The sequence below is a fragment of the Photinus pyralis genome, unplaced genomic scaffold (assembly GCF_008802855.1).
Source record: "Photinus pyralis isolate 1611_PpyrPB1 unplaced genomic scaffold, Ppyr1.3 Ppyr1.4_LG9, whole genome shotgun sequence".
Taxonomy (NCBI): domain Eukaryota; kingdom Metazoa; phylum Arthropoda; class Insecta; order Coleoptera; family Lampyridae; genus Photinus; species Photinus pyralis.
In genome coordinates this window covers 21,402,183-21,420,026 of record NW_022170878.1, presented here as the reverse complement: position 1 = coordinate 21,420,026, position 17,844 = coordinate 21,402,183, and the positions used below count along the sequence as shown (strand labels likewise).

At 38.0% G+C, this 17,844-nt stretch overlaps 1 protein-coding gene across 5 annotated transcripts; it reads left to right on the top strand.

Moving 5' to 3' along the window:
• The first annotated feature begins 7,425 nt into the window (after positions 1 to 7,425).
• Positions 7,426 to 17,413, top strand: LOC116180808 (proton-coupled amino acid transporter-like protein CG1139). 5 transcript variants are annotated; one of them, XM_031500938.1, is made up of 8 exons: positions 7,426 to 7,445; positions 15,588 to 15,671; positions 15,721 to 15,825; positions 15,873 to 16,145; positions 16,190 to 16,547; positions 16,592 to 16,770; positions 16,818 to 16,993; positions 17,049 to 17,413. In XM_031500938.1, the coding sequence occupies exons 2-8, from the start codon at positions 15,601 to 15,603 to the stop codon at positions 17,291 to 17,293; spliced, it is 1,407 nt and encodes a 468-aa protein (XP_031356798.1). In that variant the 5' UTR covers positions 7,426 to 7,445; positions 15,588 to 15,600; the 3' UTR covers positions 17,294 to 17,413. The 5 variants fall into 5 exon arrangements, with proteins under 5 accessions (XP_031356798.1, XP_031356796.1, XP_031356794.1 ...); XM_031500936.1 differs by lacking the exon at positions 7,426 to 7,445 and adding an exon at positions 7,744 to 7,859; XM_031500934.1 differs by lacking the exon at positions 7,426 to 7,445 and adding an exon at positions 10,022 to 10,214.
• The last annotated feature ends 431 nt before the right edge of the window (positions 17,414 to 17,844 follow it).

Here is a 17,844-nt window from a genome sequence, read left to right as displayed (position 1 = left end):
TCAACAGAATATCAAGATCGTGATGATGATTTTTAAACAAAAACAGATCGGAAGAATTCGAAGAAATTGAATAATCTTGAAAGATTATGAAACGTGTGCTCAATATTTAACCCAGAGGTTACAGATAATTGGTGTAATTGATTTCTTTGGAGTTTTCGGAAGTTGCAGCAATATTTACTCTTCGCTAATGCAGATTTTACCCTATGTTAACTCGAAAAAAGAGAGAGTTCTATGATTAGAATTAAAACATCCGAGTTACTTCAAACGATAAAATAACAAAGGATCGATCTTTTTGTTTCAATGAAACTTATCTGATGGTGAGTTACCTACCATGGAATCAAATGTACATGGGTGGTTCATCTATCAGATAAGTTTAAGTACGACAAGAACAAAACCATTTTTAAATACAGCTACTTTATCATTTTATAGTATTAGAATAACAAGAATACCATACGGAAAAAGAATGAAAATATAATAGATAGATACTGGATGCGAAAATGAGAAACAACGCGCATCACATACGTTGGATCAGATCTTTTCAAACACTTTCAGTAAATTTGGATGAAATATATCGCTATCTCTTACATGCCGACATCGGTTACGGGGTATGGACGTAGTGTATTTAAATAACTACTTACTACAATTGGTACATCTTGCGATTGCGAGTTCAATAAAAAATACCATTGTTGAAAGCGACAATCCAATTCCAAGAAAGGCAAACGCAAAGCATAGATGGCGTAAGGTAAGCACCACCTTCTCGTCATCTTCAGCTGTTGGGATTTTATGATAAACTTGTTTGAAATGTTCATACATTTTTGTGGCTATCCCAGATTCTGTGAGAGTTGCAATAAATCTCTCCAAGTAAACGCTAAAGTAGTGGTTGGGATAGTGTTGCAATCGCCAAACGACTTCGCCAGTGATGCTGTTGTCCATAAATTGGTACATGCTTACTTCAAGTTTGTATCGCTCGGGTTTACCATACAAAAAATCGTTCATTGTCACAAACGCACAATTACGATGATGGACGAGATCTACAAAAACCTCCAAAAAATGCTCAGCGGTTGTTATGGGAACAGTAAGCTTCTTCAGTTTTCTGTACAGTGGACAGTCGGCGACGTTGTTGTCAAATTGGTTCTTAAAAAACTCCATAAGACCGTATATAGGCAAATTAGAGTCTGCCAGTTGCTTTAGGTTGCTAATTTGGATATCATACTGGGGTCGAGTCAAGATATTAATTAAGTTGGACGTGAAGCCACAGCTGATGTGGATAACATATACTAAGTACGTGATTAGCACACAACATAGAATGGCAGATTTCGGAACTTTGGCGACGGAACCCAGAATTGTAAGTGAAGTTAAATTTGTCATCGCAATTGCCATATTTTCAATATTCCACCTTCTTTGTTCGTATGACATAATAATCCACCACGCGACCGTGGCAATGATGAAACTGACGGCGATTAACATCCAGACTTGTCTTTCAAAGGTTACGAAGATTACCTCCATCGGTGGTATGATCTTAGCAAGAGGTACCAGCCATAGAATAGTGGCTCTATGAACGGGCGAGGAATACTGATGTACGCCACGTTCATCAATTAGAGCATAGGTATATGTCAAGGAAATGTTGGACTTGACCAGAACGGTACGAATTTCTGTGACTTTGTAGGATGAGATTATACGTCTACTAAGTTTGCCGTTGTAATGATTAGCCAATTGATTAAGAAAATAACGTTTATAGGTGCAGGTAAGACTCTGAGGTATAGTTTCATTAAATACTCCATTTTCTAAATCACCAAAGGTAATTTGACATCCATTTAGGTTTAGAGGCCCGCTCGTTTGTTTCATCTCTATTTCATCATAACAGCTGTAGTTTTGTATTATGGTTGGATTTTCTCCACATGCATTTCCTAATTCGAATCGGTTAGCTGTATGCAAAACTTCATCTTCATACACGTAAATGAAGACATTAGAAAAACCAAATTTCCAAGAACGATGAAACAGGTCTCTAACCTTCTGTTTCCAGTAGGTAGAGATAATTATTAGTAGCCTTATGGTGCCATGGGCTTTTCCGATTGCTTTGGTCCTTAACCTGACGAATTGCAGTACTTGGTCCCCGATAGTGTTTGTATCATTTAGGCACAGAACCACGTGATCCGTATTATACATTTTATACCGATCATCGATATGCGATTTGAGATTTAGCACAGTTTTAGGAATTGACGAACCCCATACGCTGTCACATAACTCACTATCATCGATTAAGACATTCAACGCGTTGGAATCATAAAAGATACCCTTAATGATATTTTTCACACATCCTGTTCTGGATTCTCTTTCGCTTTTTTTTACGATCATAACACCTGCCACCACACAGACGAAGAGATTGAGCAACAAAGGAACTTTCATTATACCCATATGTTAACTCCAACACAGAAAACGTAATACTATACCAAAAATTAATTAAAAGCTTTCGAACATTAGGAATCGATTACCAACTTTTACCATATGTCGAGAATACAGAGTTTACTTAGTATAGGAAAAGTAATTACGTTTTAGTGTAGTTTCTGAACAAATAGTAATTACCTAACTTTTTGCTTCTGTCCCCCAATTTAATTATTAACGTGCTTGTTTTCTACTGTAGCAGAGACGATTTTAACTTCACCAATAAAAAATTGGGAGGTTATTGAGAAATCCCTCTAACATTCGATTTTGGTACTTCACCGGATTTACACGTTTCAAGGTCCTGGAAGTCCAAAAAAGTGGTTTTAAAAAAATGTCTGTATGCACGTGTGTATTCCCTTAAATGTTTTCCTTGATGACTTATCTCAAGCACCTTATTCGTACTTTCTTCCACATCTATGCTAAGATCCACTGCCTAGAAGAAGAGAAAAAAACACTGGATCCACTTCCACGAAATGCACCAGATGGTTTACATTCAATTTACCTGTCCTGTAAGAGGAGCATTGGACCGTAATGTGGTTTTCCTAATCGACAAAAATGCATAGGTACAGTTAGATTTATCGACTGAAGCCCCATTTACGTGAGTTTGATACGAAACTGTCAATTGCCTGTTGCATTTTTCTATTAATTTTCCCCATCCTGGGTGTTGAATACTGGAGCGTCAGGTCATCAAAGGTATATTGTTTGCCATATAAGCGAATTGGTTATTGGATTGTGTTTAGTCTCAGTCTTAACATCGATATTAAAGTAATAAACAATGAAGTACGCGCTCGTGTTAAGTATTTTAAATGTGTCTGCAAGTAATTGATACATTGTTATATATCAATCTCAATCTACTTGAGGACCGTTAGAAATTCATCAGTAATTAATCACGTACCTACTTAAATTTACATGTAACGAGTGTTACAAATTTACCTCTTCTACTTCTTATGGTTGATTAAATTGGGGGTGGTTCTCGTTGCATCGCCTGCTCGTCGGTTAATAACCCTCTTCTGACCTCAAGGATAAGGGTATAGGCATCAATAATAACTCAATAATCGTTATTAAAGTTTGAATGGTTCTTATTTTTCTTAGGATATCGCCTTTGCTGTAAGAGACCACGTATTAAGAATGTCCAGGTATGAGTCGAAAATTTTACGAATTGGTGGCCACACAAGTAGGTAGTTACATTAATATATAAAAGCTCTACCGCTGAGTTACAATGGCTCTGGCGCTATTTTAAAATCTACAACGGGCCAAGCTACGTTAAAGCATATAGTAAATAGAGTAAATAAGGTATCTCTAAACCTCTTACCGGCTGTGTAAATTTTTGTCGGCTAGGGACAAGGATGCTGTGTAATACAGGATTGCTCGATCACTGAATTTTTTCGCCGCGTGTAGTGACGTCACTGGCGGACCCAGACGCACCGCATGCTTTGATTTTTCGAATTGTGCACCACTTTCATTTGTATTTTATATTATGTAAGATTCTAAGAGCTCCTTCTCACGATGCGTTTTTGAAACACTGCAGAGTGGAAATTTTCTTCGAAAAAAAGATACGGTTATGCGGAAATCCATTCCTCACGATGAGAAATTAGCTTTATTTGTCAGATGAGTAAGCACTGAAATTTATTACAAGTCTCTTCTGTACAATTTCTCTAATTTTGGAGTTTGCCACAGCGTGCTACAATATGAAGTGTTTTGCCGAATACGGCTTCGCCTTCCTTCAAAGGTCGAACTACAACCCCCACATATCAGTAAAAACAATCTTAAACATAACAAACTTAGCTTTATATACAAAATATCAGTACACAAATATGTACGCTCTTTACTAAGGTAAATGATACACAAGTAAATCAACTCTCCTCAATCCAGACACCATTTTTTAAAAAAACGACACCCTTTCTTGGTACATGCGCTTTTATTGCGTGAAGGAGCTTCTTCTTCGTGCTACTTGTGCCGCTGCAAATCGCACAGTGTGAAGCCGCTACTAGCCGCTTCAAAAAACGTCTGGTAAGAAGGGGCTCTAATACGTCCAAATGGATGTTATAGGTAGGTATTTAAATTAGAAACACTTGTCGTCTACAACTCTACAAATTCTCCTTCGGTTTTTCGCATACTCAAAATGTCGTGAACCCATTTCATCCTGCGTTTTTGGTTTTTTTGCTCTACATCATCCATGGAAATTGCAGCTAAATCAGTTTATTTAAACTTTGACCATCTTAAAATAACGATTTCTCGACGTTCTTTTTGACACTGGCTAAAATGAGCGCCGGTTGAGTGTAAAATGTGAATACTACCCCAAATTGTTATTCTTATTACAGTGACACTTTGTTTTAAATAAAATTGTCAGTGTCGGCCATTAGTTATCGTATCCCGCTTAGGAATTTAACTAAAAAGGGGAATTGTATTTATATCGGTAGCGTTTCTTTTATATAACATACCACGACGTTTCGTATGTTTATGTTCCGCTAATAAGTGAAAAAATGCCTATGTGTCATTTGTTATCTATTGGGCGCAACTTTATGGAAAGCAAAGGGCATGTGCATCTTTTGCTTTTGGTCGCATTTCTCGAAATAGATAATTTTCACGAAGACTTACTCTTAGTCCAGTATGCAGATAATTTTGACCTGCAAAAGGTGGTGTAAAAGATTTTATTGTTTTAAATGGTCCATTTGGGTCCAAATAACATGTATTTGAAGACTACGCACAAATTTTTTCCCGGCACAACTTTTGGCAGCCAAAAAACCTCAAAATTTTTGGCATTTTTTTAGTTTTTCGCTTAAAACTCGAAAACGGTCTATATTTTATGAATAACACTTCTTTATAAAATAAAGAATAAAACAAAATTATGCCTCGTTCAAAAAAAAAACAAAATCGGTCCAATAGAAAAATTTTTACAAGCGATCAAAACACGCTCATTTTTTCCAACGAATTTAAAAAATTGGTCTAATTTTAAATTGTTGGTACTTTGTGAACTCTGATTGATGTTCTACAATCATTAGGGAGGGGGGGGTAGTGGATTTTATCGTTCCTTTAGGAGCCACAACGCCTTAAAAAAAGGTTAACTCAGTTCTTTAGAAAAGTTGGAAAAAATGGGCGTTTTTTGATCGCTTGTAAAAAATTTTCTATTGGACCGATTTTGTTTGTTTTTTTTAACGACGCAGAATTTTGTTTTCTGGCTGCCAAAAGTTGTGCCGGGAAAAAATTGGTGTGCACTCTTCAAATACATGTTATTTGGACCCAAATGGACCATTTAAAACGTTAAAATCGTTTACACCACATTTTGCAAGAATCGGTCCTTCTGACTGCTCCGCATACTGGATTATCTGAGGAAACTGATAATTTTAGATGGGAAATATACACAAACGTGTAATTTCGTCATATTTGATTTGATCTAACTAAACAAAGTGCTACGCTTCTGGTAGTTTGAAAGCATTGTTATAAAACAGAGTTCATATTCAGCACTACTTATGATATAATATGTGAAGTACCTAGTATTGTACGTACCCCCCGCCCCGTCAAAGGGAAATATTATTACAGCCTCATTATAGGTTTTTTTTAATTTCTTGAAGCATCCTGATGTGATGCAAAAGGTTTTAGAAATAAAAAATTATTTCCAATGTACCTATAATAGGATATCCATTTTTCGTCTTGGGAATATGTGACATTATGATATACAAATCAACAGCATTCAAATAAATAAATAATAAATACCTACTTAGTTTATACATTTAATAAACAAAGCTAATATACACCGAAAATCGATTAAAAAGCTTTTTCCGTGTGTCGAGAATAGTATAGGAAATAATAAAGTAGATAATTGGTAGTGTAACTACTAAACAAATAGTACTAAGCTTTTCCATTTGTCCAGCATACAAATTTTAGTATATTGTACATTATTGATTATCAACCTAGTTACTAAACAAATAGTATCTGTTAATTACATTACAAGCGCCTTTTATGCAAAGATAAATCTACCTTCAACGCCCCGAGGTTGGTACAGCATATTTTCTAGTGGAGCAGAGACGATTTTTTGATTATCGTGTAACAAAGGGCCGGCCTTGTGATACCTCTAGTTGTGATTTCTCCCAACTTAAGAGTCTGAAGTTAAAAATTGTTTTGTGGTTGCTAGGTTTTCGATTTTAGGTCATGCGTTTTTGTTTTTTTGTGGACGACTGGTGTTAACTGTTAGGTACGATCCTGGTTTTTTTAATTGTGCGGTGAATGGTTACGGCGATTTGGAGTCGTGAGATAGGACGTGATTGTCTATGGTTACAGGAAAATTTCTGTTTATGCTGCAATCGCTGCTTTCTGGTGTTGCGATATAATTAAGGGTACGGGTAACGTGGACACAATTTATAGCTGCCGCCTGCCGGCCCGTGTGGTGCAGTTCAGTTGAAACTGGACTGTGGTGCTAAAGATCCCTGGTTCGAATCCGGGTTCGGGCATGGGTGTTTGTAAATGTATAGTGGGTTGGGTTGGTAGAGCAGCCTTGGCCCACTCAAAAACAAAGGCAAATAAAAAATAAATAAAAAATTTCATCTTATCTATAGTCTTGGAGTAAGCTAAGTTGATGCCTTTATCACTCCCCCATCATTCTTTGGATTGCTTATTTGCGCCCTGATTTTGCAAATGTAGGTTAATAGCCATTAGCCTCTAAGTTATCCTTTTCCTGTTTCTATTGTTCACAGTCAAATTGGTTTATGGACATTACACTTAATGTTTAGATCTTAGCTTCTAGAGTTGAAAATGGTTGCGTTATCGATCGTCAGCTCGCACATGAAGGTATTTTGACTCGAACGCTTTTTTCCGACACTTTTCCACGCGATTTATAGAAGTCACGCAAGATGAACGGAATTCAACGAATTTAATTAGTTGCCCGGCAAACCTTGACCAGGTGTAAATTAGTACAAGTGCGACATGAAAAAAAATTACAAATCTTACGACATTAATACCGTGTCTCAGTTGTAGTTAGGTGGAGTGCTTCTTTTTGTAAATTTCTGGTAGGTTGTTTCATTCCTGTTGTAATTGGGAAATTGATTTTAAGTGCTCACTTTTATTTTGGCTTACTGTTTTTACAAATCATACCGTTTTTAGCAATTTTGTGCATACCTTCAAATCTTTTGATGAAACATAGGCAATTGCACTTTTTGGGCATATCTACAATAATGGATTCATACTAAGAAATATAAGAACTAATACTACCTACTATCCAAAACAATAGCCACCTCTCCTTTTCCTACTATTGCGCTAATCAGGGAACAAATACCGTCTATGATTACATTATCAACGTTGCGATTACAGTAATTATAGAGTCGCTAGGTACTACGATAATGGGGAAACCAAGTGAAAGACAGGCTTTTGTGCGCTGGTAATTTCGGGTCCCAATTTTCGGGAATCGATGGAATAAAATTGAGGTAAATATTGAACCGGAATTTCCATATCTCTCATCAATTTATTATGAATGGGTATTTTGCATAGATGTACAGTCATTGACAAAAGTAACGATCCTGCAGCATACGAACCAACATTTAAATTGATTGTGCCACTTGGACATGCGAACCAATAAATTGAGGTATCATATCCTTGAATAAATCGACGGACCCGATGCGATAGACGCTGCAGAATTTACCCATTAGGCAATCATTACTTTTGTCAATGACCGTACATTCTATTATTAATCAAACACTTAACCGTTAATTCCGACCGTGTAAACAATCGTTAATTAAAGAACGTTAGGCGATTAATTTAAATGTCGGCCTTCAGCCTGGGACGAATTTAGTCAATCTATGCAAATGAAAATTCCTATCGTTACTGACCCACCGCAACAGTCAGGATCAATATTTCGTTTATTGGGAAGTTGATCCTATCAGCGTTTCTTGAAATGTGTCGCCGTAAAGGGAAGAAAGTCATTTTTGGAAAGTTGCATTATGGCCAAGTAGTTAAGTGTCTTTTTTGGCTCTTCGTTTTGGTGTGGAATGTCGATTCTCTTTGAATTTGGCACTAATTGAATCTTTTATGGGACGATTAACAAAGCACAAGATAAAATAAAAGCGATGCGTTTTATAAGGAAGGCTGTAAGAAAAGCATTTTTTAGCGCATTTTTCAAAAAATAAAATGCGCTATTACGAACGATTTTCGGAGCGAGGCCCACTCTTGACACTGGAGAGTCGTAAAAAGCTCGTTGATGTCTCGTGAGATAGACAAAGGTCCCCAGATGCAACGTAATCACTCCAAATGATGTCCAAATATGAGAAAATTTTTAATTTACACACCGATTTCGTTGGAGAAACTGCCAAAACACATTGCTAAATAGTGCCCATTAATTTTTGTGAACCCCATAATCACTAACGCCCATATTCTTTCATTGAAATTTTATTTTATACAGAACAGACTTTGGAATAGCTTTAAAGGTTTTCTTTAAAAGTTTTTTAAAGCTTTTTAAAGTCTCTCAAATGCCATCGAAGTTGGTAAAAGATTAAATAAAGCTCATACAAACACTTGAAAAATTAGTCGTCTTACAGAAGTTTTTGAGAATCAATAAACAACTCGCAAAAACATAAATCCTTATTCAAAACTCTGACCTCTAAACAAACTTTAAAGCCTCTAAAACCATATAGAACGATTTTCGGGACCCTTAAAGGTCCTTGGAGATTCTTTCAAATTATTTTGGATCTTATTAACTCCTAACAGTTTTTGGAAACTCTTAAAGTTTAATGAATATCTCTAGATTCATGATCCATAAACCCCCTAAAGACCCTTTGAGATTTTTAAAAGCTCCCAGAGACCCACCGAAGGCCCTTAAAGCCTGGAGCATTGGAAAAAAGAAATCTCTTGGAACCCCTTTAGATTCTTAAAATCTCTTAGACCTCTTTTAAACTTCGATTTTAAATTAGAATTCTTTATTGATCTAACCATCACTCTATGCTTTATGGGCTTCTCGTCTCGTACCTTTATTTTTTCGACAGTTTTGAACGAATTTGCTCGTACTACGATGACACCTTACAGCATGGAAATTCGGTTATGATAGCCTAGGTGCCAGAATACCCGGATAATTCAAATTTTCAAATAATGTTTTTTCAATTGCGAGCAATTTTCAAGTTAATCCTAACTTTCCATCAGTTTCTGCATTTGCTAGTAAACCACAGGATCATTTTTGGAAAAAATTACTTAAGCCTACAGGAATAAATGTAATGTTCCATGTTCAGAGGGGTATATTATATCTCTGTGCAGATTCATTCTGTCGGACTATGTCACAATGGAGTGAGTTTATGGCCAACACTTCCTTTGTAGTATGAGTTCCAACACCGTGATTTCCGAAAGGAATATCTTGGAATCACTGCCATTTACGACACTCGACATTTTCTTGGATGCTTTTCTCTATAAAACTAGTAGGTACCTACCAGCGGTTCTTCATTATACATCGAATTACTAACTACGCTTCTACAAAGTTCAGGTGGAGAGTTTTTAATTCGCCCCGAGAAGCTTCACTATAATTTTCCAAATTGGCTATAACAACGTCCTGTTTTCTCAATTGGGCAATAATTGCAACATAACCAGTCGCGATAAAGTGTACATTCCAATTGCGCTCGCGTGTAGGTACGTAGGTAAATCGTGAAATCGGATGGGGAAATCCCGTGGGAAATCCTCCACTTTCTTAGATTAGCCACCGTATTATTGTCGTATAAATCTGAAGCACGGACGTATCGCGACTCATTTGTGCGTATTGACTGTGTACATTTCTAGTGTAATTTAAATCAACTTACTTAGAGGTAATTGTTGTGCGCTAATTTATTGCGATTATAATTACGTGATTATTTCCGTTATGAAATCAAATCATGTGGTAAACAGTAAGTCGTTGTCCTTGGATGTTAACGCATAGTTTTTGAGATGAGATATTTAATAATATCATTGAATAATAAATCTGATATTATTCAATGATATCAAATGAACATCTGCTTGATTTTATGGTGCTAAAGGTGTAATTTTTGAGCGTAAAGCAAAAAGTGGTCGTTTTTGGGTTTCTGGCTATACAGTTAAGTTTCGAGCCCCATGAGAAGAAAACTCGGCCAAGTGGAGTCTAATTTTAGTAAGTAGTCTGTTGAACGTTTTCCTAATACACATTCTGAAGGTGAGTTCTCATTATTTTACACCCAAATCAGGCGAGAAGAAGTGGTTAAAAACTTTCTCAAATCAAAAATTGTTTTACAAGCAACAGAATGCTGGCGGGTCTTAAATTAGTCTCATTGTCGTGCAAGTAAAATGATTGTGCATGATTTATTTGGAAAATCACGATGTGCCTCAAAATCGCCTAGAGCAGTCACAAAAATGAAATTTAGAATGCTTGTTCATTTGACAACTTACTCAAATTTTATTCGATCTGATTGGGCGGTTTTCTGCTCATAAGGCGACACAAATGTCATATACAAGTTATTCTTTTATTAATTTACGTATGTAATTATACATTTACAAATTTATCTGTATATTCGAAGAAGTTGCCTAGGAATTTACAGATCTTTCTGCGAGTATACTAATATATCGATTTGGGACTTAAGGTGGAGGTTCCTAATCCTTCAGTCACATAGTGTACTCTTTTTCCAATTCATCCATCCTACTTGAATCCTGCGGTTAATTTCCTTGTCCAGTTCCCCCGTGTCAGTAGCGTAGGAGCCGAGGTCTACAGCTCTAACCAATCTCTGTTCTAGTAGGTTTATGCTACCAAGACTGCCCTCTCCTCCAAATCACATCCTCGACTGCCAACTGCAATCTTTTCAGATTTTCCTCCACTTTCCCTTTGCTCTTATGCAATAAGAGCATGGTCCAAGGGCCTGTTCTCGCACTTCCTCCATCAGCACGTCAATTATTGTATTAAATAAACATTGATTCTCTGATGCCTATTCTTACAGGAAACATGTATCCTCAATCACTTAATCTTCTGTTCTTCCCTTTGTTTCTCTTTCTTTTTGACTTTTCAATCGCAATCCAATATCATAGGTCGATGGTAATTCGTTTACAGTTCTTAGCCTCTGCCAGATGGTTCCTTTTACATAATTGACTTTCTGATCTACCACATAGGCAACGTATTCGTTATTTCTCCCCTCTCCCTAAAGAAACTATTAATCACAGCCATATCCCAAACAACAGGAAAGTCTCTTCCCCTTTTGGATTCCTCTGGCTCGTCAAACCCTATCCAACGTGCACTCTATCTACCCCCTCTCTGCTCTAATCATTCAGGCCAATCAGGTCCGTTTCAAAGAAGCATCCTTCTTCTGCTGGTATCTCTCCCATTTCCTGATCTAAGGCTCTCAACGAATGTTCTTTCAGTTCATCGTTGCAGCCCACTTGAGGTGCATAATGTAACGGGTTAGTACTTGTAGAAAATGAATTTTATTCTTTACGGCACTTAATAAAAATACTTGCACCCTCCCCCTCACTTTCTTAACGGAAGTACACGTTTTGAAGCATCAGGAATCTGAATAAAACAAAATCTTGAGTCTTGAGAAGAACATACATCAAACTGACTGATACAGCCCATATATATTCTCACTAGGTAGATGACAATAACATCCAGTCTCCATTACAGGAGGGCTGGTACTATCTTGGTGATTTGTATGCTGGGAACGATTCCACTGCCCAGGATACTCTCGCCTCTTCCACCACCTGAGATGCTGTACTGGCTCTGCAATTAGCTTTACCTGCCTCTGGGTCAAGGTTTGGTCACGGGAGGGGGATGGTTTGGAGGTGAGTCTTTGACCCATTTGGGTCATCCTGGCCTTCTTTTTCCTCTTCTGTTCAGTGCCAGAGATGCACTTTCGTGGTTTGGTGTGTTGAGGCTAGGTGACCTGCAACAGAGTTTTAGGGGCGTCCTGGGACGCTCCCTCTGAAATTTCGTACTCCCAGGTGAATATAGCTTGTAGAGGGTGACAGAAAAGAGGCCTGGTTTCGCTTCGAGGTCCGTCATTCGATAACGACCTGCCTTCCGCTAGTCTACTGCCACTAGTCTTCCAGATGCTCACCAAGTCGATGGTCTGACTCGGCGACACAGTCGATTGATGATGGTGGGTTAGCCATTACTTTCCTTCTTAAGCGAAATTTATTAAGAGTCGCCTCGCACGGCACAAACACGACGGTGGGGTCTTTAGTCCGGAAACTCACTTGGGGCCGTCATTCGCCGGGTTGATCCTGACGCACAAGGCCCAACATCGAGGGGAACCAAATTTGGTACACATATTTTTAGAAAAGCTGAAATATTCTGCACGGAATCGCACATGCGCAGATATGCGGATGGTACTTGTGCTAGCCACAGCAATTTTCCTAAATCTGAAGAAGAAAGCTTGATGTATCGATGTATTGTGGTATCATTCTAAGTGCGGATTTCTTGCAGAAATAGGTACAACCATCTATAATTATTTATTAAGTAGGTACACTTCAATGAGTCAAGACCTATTTAGATTAATAAATCTTAATCTTTAATAATGAAAATAGATAAACTGTCTCAAAGACAGCAAGTCCAATTGACGAGTATTGACCAAAATGTACTCCTGACCTATTATTGAAAACAGATTTGGAAAATTCAAAACCTTTCGCGAGCTATCATGTTCACAGGCAGACGGACGAACGGACGAACAGAAAGTCCAAAATCATGAACAATGATTTGTCGCTAATGGATGGTGCTGTACAGGTTGTCTCATTTTCGAAACGATTACAGGGTATCTCCGTAATTGTTAGAGCTATCAAGAGGTAATATCACCATTGAATTTATCCTATAAATTCAATGATATCGCGGTAAAATCAGAATTTGAAAATATCCGCTCGCTTAAGAGATACGGTGGAATTTTAGAATGACCCTGAATACAAACGTTTCTTTATAATGATTATATCGTGTTCTGCCAGGTAGGGTTGCCATCTCAAAACTCTGCCAACTAGGACAGGAAGCGTGAAAACCCCGGATTTAGGGATTATAAACCCGGACATATCAACTGAATTTGATAAAAAAAATTGTCTAAAGAAATAAAACAAACAATTTATTTTTCTGAATAAAACAAAGCGTACTTTATCACGAAACAAAATCTTCTTTAACTGTTAGGAATCAGCAACGGCTTACCTACATTTTTAAATTCTTTAAATGAAGCAATAATACACTTTTTTAACAAAATAAAATACAGAAGCTAATCACAATAATTTTTAAATTTATTTATTTTATTTTGCCTTTATTTTTGAGTAGGCGGGGTTTTAGCCAAAGCTGCTCTACCAACCCAACCCACTATACATTTACAACAATCCATGCCCGAACCTGAATTCGAACCAGGGACCCTTAGCAGCACAGTCCAGCTTTAACTGAACTGCGCCACACGAATGAAACAAAAATTTGGTCTTTTAATAAAATAAAATGTTTAATGAACTATTTACTTTTCAAGTCTTCGATATTTATCCGTCTTTCCAATAGCCTTTGGAATATCTTCCTTTCTTAAAAGAAATTTATAAAAATCTAGGTACACAATTAGTCTTTGAAATTGTACTTTATTTTTATCACTGACGAGACTGCTTCAATATTCAATAAATTCCTTTCTTTGGTCCACTGTTATGCCACTAGTGAAAATATTCTTTCAAGGTTGGCATTATGAGCAAGAATGCAAAAAAGGTACTAAGCAATTTTCAAAAACTCCGAGTATAAATGAGCATTCCGTGTTTTAAAAAATTGTAACCAAAGCTGAATTGAGCTTAAAAGTTTATCTTGTTGGCTTAAATTTTGACAGAAAGATTTTTAATTCACCCACTCATAGATGTGTCAGTAGCCCTCGCAATAGCCTAAAACCCGGACTACCAATGAAACCCCGCCCGGACGCCCCTTAAACTAGGACAAATCCGGGGAAACCCGGACGGATGGCAACCATAGCCAGGACCATAACCTAATCTCATTCATTTAAATGGAACACCTTGTATATTTTATTCTAAAAAATAGCATATTAAATTCTCTTTTCAAAAATATAACACACTAAGGATGATATTCAAAAAAATTCAAAAAGATTAAAATAATAATTTAAACAATTTTTTAATCTTTTTGAATCAATATTGAATTTTTTTAAATATCATCCTTAGTATGTTATATTTTTGTAAAGAGAGTTTAATATGCTATTTCTTAGAATAAAATATACTTATTTTGAAAACGGCAGATTATTCAACAATCATTAGATATAATGAACCTTTACTAATAAACATTTTTCTGTATCTCCTTTAACTAAGAAAATATAGGTTCATTTAGAAATTGACAATTTTTTGATTTTCACCCGTATGTCTTAAGCGAAAACTTTCAAATTTTGATTTTACCAAAAAAATAATATGACGATAGGCGTGTTCTAACAATTACAGATATTCCCTACAAAAGTGTCGAAAATGGGACACCCTGTAGGTACATCTTGCGAATGTTGCAATTATTTTTAAAGGCATATCCCATCGTTTAGGCCCAGGACAGATATAGATCTCAGCAATGGACACCACATTCAACCCGGCACTGAAGCATACTCCCTAATGCATGAATTACAGGGCTTCTGTTTTTCATGAACTGTAGTTTTTGAATACAAAATGTTTCAAAAGTAGGAGAACTCAATAGTGTGGATTGATTCGCAATGTTGAAGAAGTCACTTCGGTTTCTTTTGGAAGAATGAACGCCCATCCTCTCTTGACGAATACAATATTTCGTAATTCGCACCTTTCACTCTTGCAAATATTTCAACTGGTTCTTTTTAACACGCCTTCACCTGTTTTTGCCAATTTACGGCGACATAAATACCTACCTACCACTCTATTCTAATTGCGGTTATCGAAAGATCAGTCAACTATAAAACGTATAGTCCAGTTTTAACCGGTATTCGAAAAAGCGGGCGCCAATTAAGCCGTTAATAGCGATCGCGGTTCAAGCAATTAACTTTCGGACGATGAACGTGATGCAAGAATTTTAAAATTTGCACTTGCATCGCGTACTTAAACGTTTCGCCGATCAAGCATCCATCGTTTTGACTTTCGCCTTCGCACTGGATGCAATTTCTGAATATCGATCAACTGTTTGCGTCACATTTTGCCAGGAATTACACTCAAGTACCAGATAACAAATCTGGGAGAAACTGTGACCCTTTATTCTATTGCAGACACTGGGGAAGAATGGTCGCGAAAGTCAAAGAGGCGCACACCAACTCCGCTTTTATCTGTGACAGTGGTACCTACATCCAGCGGTGAGTGAGTCTTCCAAGTATTTGCTCTTTATTAACTGAGAACTTGCAGAAATGACCAGAAGGAAAAGCACACCGTCGACTTATCTGCCACGCTCAAGACAAACGATGACTGCTACGACCCGTACCTCCATAGGGAAGTGGCCCATCCTACAACGTAAGTAAAGGACCGTGAACCGCAAAAACTCAGGGGTGCGATTACAGCAACTGGGAGACTCTTTTTCATCTGCTCAAAGGTAGCCTAGGAACCGGAATTTTGGCGATGCCGAAGGCGTTCAGCAACGCCGGATATGCGCTCGCAACTGTCGGGACGATTTTCATCGGTTTTATTTGCACTTACTGCATCCATCTCCTAATTAAATGCGAGTACGAGCTGTGCAAAAGAAGAAAAATTCCCAGTCTGACCTATCCGGGAACTGCCGAAGCGGCGTTCGCCGAAGGTCCCGGGCCCGCGAAGAAATTCGCGCCGTACTCTGGGTAGGTGGTCACTCAACTTGACTTCCTCTAATTCCATTTTATAGGTACATGGTGAACATATTTCTGCTGATCTACCAATTGGGTGCGTGTTGCGTGTATATCGTCTTCATTGCCGTGAATATTCAGGCCGTTGCCAATCACTACGTCGGTGATATCGCCGTGGAGCTATACATGGTGATGTTCCTGATTCCGTTGATCTTGCTCAATTGGATTAGAAATCTGAAGAGGTTGGCACCTCTATCTACCTTCGCGAACTTTATCACCGTTATCAGTTTCGCCATCACCTTGTACTACATCTTCAAGACCGGTCCGACGTTTGAGGAACGCGAGCCCGTCAGCGTCATCGAAAACATTCCGTTGTTCTTCGGCACGGTTCTCTTCGCTCTTGAAGCGGTTGGAGTGGTAAGTGCTGCCTTATTGCGTCCGTCCTTAACACTAATGTCTAGATCATTCCGTTGGAAAATGAGATGAAGACGCCCCAAGCGTTTGGCGGCGTCTTCGGTGTGCTGAACAAGGGCATGTCGCTCATCGTCACATTGTACACGGTCATTGGACTTCTAGGTTATTTGACCTACGGCCCGATAACGGAAGGTTCGATTACCCTAAACTTGCCCAAGGAAGATATGTAAGTATGGTACGGTAAATATGGTAACCGCTCACTTGTTTGCTTAGTTTGGCGCAGGTGGCCAAAGCAGGGTTGGCTTTGGCGATATTCATCACGTACACAATTCAGTACTATGTTGCCATTGATATCACATGGAATCAGTACTTGGGACCGAAATTGGAGAACCACCCCAAGGCAAAGATCTTTGAGTACACCACCAGGACGGTTCTGGTATTAATGACGTGTAAGTCTCATTTCCCCTTTTTTCGTGTTAGGAAGCAAAGATCACTTTGTTACAGTTATACTTGCCGCTGCCGTTCCAGCTTTAGATCTGTTCATATCGCTATTCGGCGCACTTTGCCTGTCAGCGGTCGGAATCGCCATCCCAGCAGCTATCGAAAGTTGCACGTACTGGTACCATCGACAAGGATGGAGCTTTTACCTGATGAACGTTAAGAACTTGGCGCTTATTCTGTTCGGTGTTTGTGGATTAATCGCGGGGACCTACACAAGTCTACGCGATATTATTCACAAGTTCTCATAGCCAAAGGGCAGACGGGGTTCGACACTCACGGATTGTGTAAAGTACCTGATTTGTATTTACAGTTAGTGAATTTTAGCTTTAAGTATTTATTTTTCTAATAAAATGATTTTGTCTTGCTCATTTTTGGTTGCTCGTCATTCTAAGTACAATTCCCCGCTCTAAGTGATTAACCAAAGCGACTTCGTTGTAGATCCAGTTTTTGCAAATGTGTACTTGTTGCTAGTGAGCGGTAATTCACTGTAAGCTGTAAATATGGGTACCCTGAGGTGAGAAAAACGCTTGTGGCGCGTGACTGGTTCAGTGATCAAGGGAGCTCGATCCGGCGGCCTATGACTGTTAGTCCATTTGGGTCCAATACATGTATTTGAAGAATGCTCACAAATTTTTTGCCGGCACAACTTTTCGCATCCAAAAAACTTCAAAATGTTTAGACTTTTTTCAGTTTTTCGCTTAAAACTCTAAAACGGTCCATATTTTATGAATAAAACAGCACAAAATCCTGCGTCGATTAAAAGATGAACAAACAAAATCGGTCTAATAGGAAAATGTTT

Bases quoted from the DNA above. Each gene is read 5' to 3' on its own strand.
- LOC116180808 (XM_031500933.1), top strand. The intron at 15,672-15,720 runs GTGAGTGAGTCT...GAGAACTTGCAG, and splicing joins AGTGGTACCTACATCCAGCG to AAATGACCAGAAGGAAAAGC. The intron at 16,771-16,817 runs GTAAGTATGGTA...TTGTTTGCTTAG, and splicing joins AACTTGCCCAAGGAAGATAT to TTTGGCGCAGGTGGCCAAAG.